At 42.3% G+C, this 2,510-nt stretch overlaps 1 protein-coding gene across 1 annotated transcript; it reads right to left on the bottom strand.

Moving 5' to 3' along the window:
* Positions 1-238: 238 nt before the first annotated feature.
* Positions 239-950, bottom strand: LOC110523950 (notch-regulated ankyrin repeat-containing protein A). Its single transcript, XM_090235023.1, has one exon. It carries the CDS (start codon positions 808-810, stop codon positions 472-474), a length of 339 nt encoding a protein of 112 aa, XP_090091149.1. The 5' UTR covers positions 811-950; the 3' UTR covers positions 239-471.
* Positions 951-2,510: the final 1,560 nt, after the last annotated feature.

The raw sequence follows: 2,510 nt of genomic DNA on the forward strand, positions 1-2,510 counted from the left end.
AGTGCCATCTTTTAGTATATCAAATAATTTAAAAGGGTCCTAACAAGTGAACAGCGTAGCTACAGGTCGACACCTCAAAAACAAAGCCCAATAAAGAAGCGTTTCAATGAAACAGCGGCAACAAAGATGGAACGTCCATCGCCGCGTAAAACTAGGCTGCTATCTGGCCTCGGGACCCAAACACCGGCTTAGTTATTTTTATGTCCCAATCTATTATACACATTCAAGAAAAAAAAGCTTTAGTACCAACCCACCAAAATGGCGTTTATTTTTTTCAAGATTCATGCTGAAGCAGATACAAGAACCATATGGTGTTTGACTCACGAGTCAGAGAGACCCGGATTTGGTTTTGATGAAAGGTAATTTACTGTGTGTTTTTAGGCTGTAATTTGGAACAACTATGTACAGATCGAAACGCAAGTTTACAAAAGCCTGGCCTTCCGTGTGTTTACCTGACAGCAGTGTAGCAGATCACCGTGCGCCAGAGGAGTACTTTGCCTTAGTGATGAGGTATAGGACTATGTCTTGGTGTCCTCCAAAAGCGGCAATGTGTAAGGCACTCCACCCTTCCCTGTTCGCCAATCGAATATCGGCTCCGAATTTCACCAGCAGTTTTACAAGTTCGAGATTCCCGTCGATGACTGACTGATGCAACGCCGTCTGTCCTTCGGGCCCGAAGGAGTTGACATTGAATTCGCAGTTTGTCATGTTCTGGAGCAACGAGTGAAGTTCCTTTGTGTTGCCTTGCTTCACCGCCTCTTGGAATACTCTCTGAGGCGCTGAGCAAGTTGATACATCCCCCTGACTCATTGTGAAACCAGGATAGGTATAGCTCCTGTGTCGTTCTATGTGATAATCACTGTATGGGTCTCTGGTGTGGGAATAGTGCCCAGATACTGGATTACTACCAGTTATGAGGCTCTTTAAAAATAAAAAATAAATTGTATGCTATAGATAAAATAATACGAACACAATATATCCCAAACAGGACATAGACAAAATAACACACTTGGTGTGCAAAAGGTTGTCAATGGTTGCGAAATCCAAAATCCCGTCGCAGTGTGTAGCCTAGTCTCCTCTTGCCTTCGTTTCCCTCCCTTGTAATAGCAGCACCAGGTAGTATAGGCTATATTGCAGAGATGGAACAGAGCAGTTGAAACCTTTCTTCTGTTGGTATTACTGGAAGAACAGCCACGGTATCAGTATCTCCAAACACGGTGAATTTACCCTGCAGGATCCTGGAGTCGCGGCAGTTCGTATGGCAAGGGTAGCTGTGTGAGACAGGTACGATCCACATAAGTACACTGAACAGGGCTAAATACTCCCTAACGTTTACATTCCAACATCGACATCAAAAACACGTTTTATGCACACTTTACACATAAGGTTCAGATACAAAATCCAATAATTGATGTTGTAGATTAAATATAATATATTTCGGTACTTGCCTGTGAGAATTGGACGGATCCTGGCGGCGACGTAGTATGAAATTCCCCCGCGTGCCCCGTGTTGCGTGTACTTCGTGCGGTCCCAGTGAGTCTCTGCTCCACAGTGCGCACGATGGGGATATTTTACGCGTCGTTTATTTGCATAACAATTGTACACAATAGAATCAACTCTTGTGAAATGTGCGGAAACCGAGGGAGGTAATAGGCTACTGGGTCCGTTTGGGGAGGGTCTAGAAGCGGTGAAACCGTAGAGCAAGGCGTGGTCTCTTGGAACCAAATGTCCCGTATAAATAAAATCAAGCGGAATCTATAAAATTGTTTCTCTTTTCTTTTTACTCACTCAAGAGAGAAACGCACTCACAAGAGAGACGTGAATCAAACGGGGAGTATGGTGTTGACATCGTGAAAAAATGCGGAGAAACAAAATGCAGAGAAAAGCAATATAATGCTGTAGTTGTTGAGCAGCAGATCGAAAGTATAACCCTGAAAGGGCTCTTGCGCATGGAGTCATAATACACGTTCCAAAAACGTATTATTATCGATGAACGACTAGTTAAACCACAGACGATCCGATTAAAAAAATGTCAAAAGCAGAAGTACTGCTGAACTGTGAAGGACCTGTTACGCGTCCTCTTTGATGTTTTGTCGTTGTGTTAATTCAGGCTCAGGTTTTAAAAGTTACGAACTAGCGACGCCGAGGTGTAGTTTGCTACTGTGTCAAAACGACGCCTTACTTTCTCTGAAACACTGACAACAACAAAAAAACAGCAAAACTCGTAAGGGATTGTCACGGATACAATCAAATGCTGTGCCAATAGATCTGTTCATGGAATATTGTACACATAAAATAGATATGATAGGCTTCCAGTAGTCACTACTATAAAATACTAAAAACCAAAACTTTGTTAGTTTTATCTCAAACAATCAGATAATGTATACTGTAGGCATACCGTATCTGATATGAAAGAGGGTGACAAAAATTGCAAGCATTGGCCTACATTAGGACATACACGCATGGCCATATTAATTGTCAATAACAAACTTAAAATTGGACAGAGAAAA

This window comes from Oncorhynchus mykiss, chromosome 5, assembly GCF_057628025.1.
Source record: "Oncorhynchus mykiss isolate SJ-2025 chromosome 5, ASM5762802v1, whole genome shotgun sequence".
NCBI classification, from domain to species: Eukaryota; Metazoa; Chordata; class Actinopteri; order Salmoniformes; family Salmonidae; genus Oncorhynchus; species Oncorhynchus mykiss.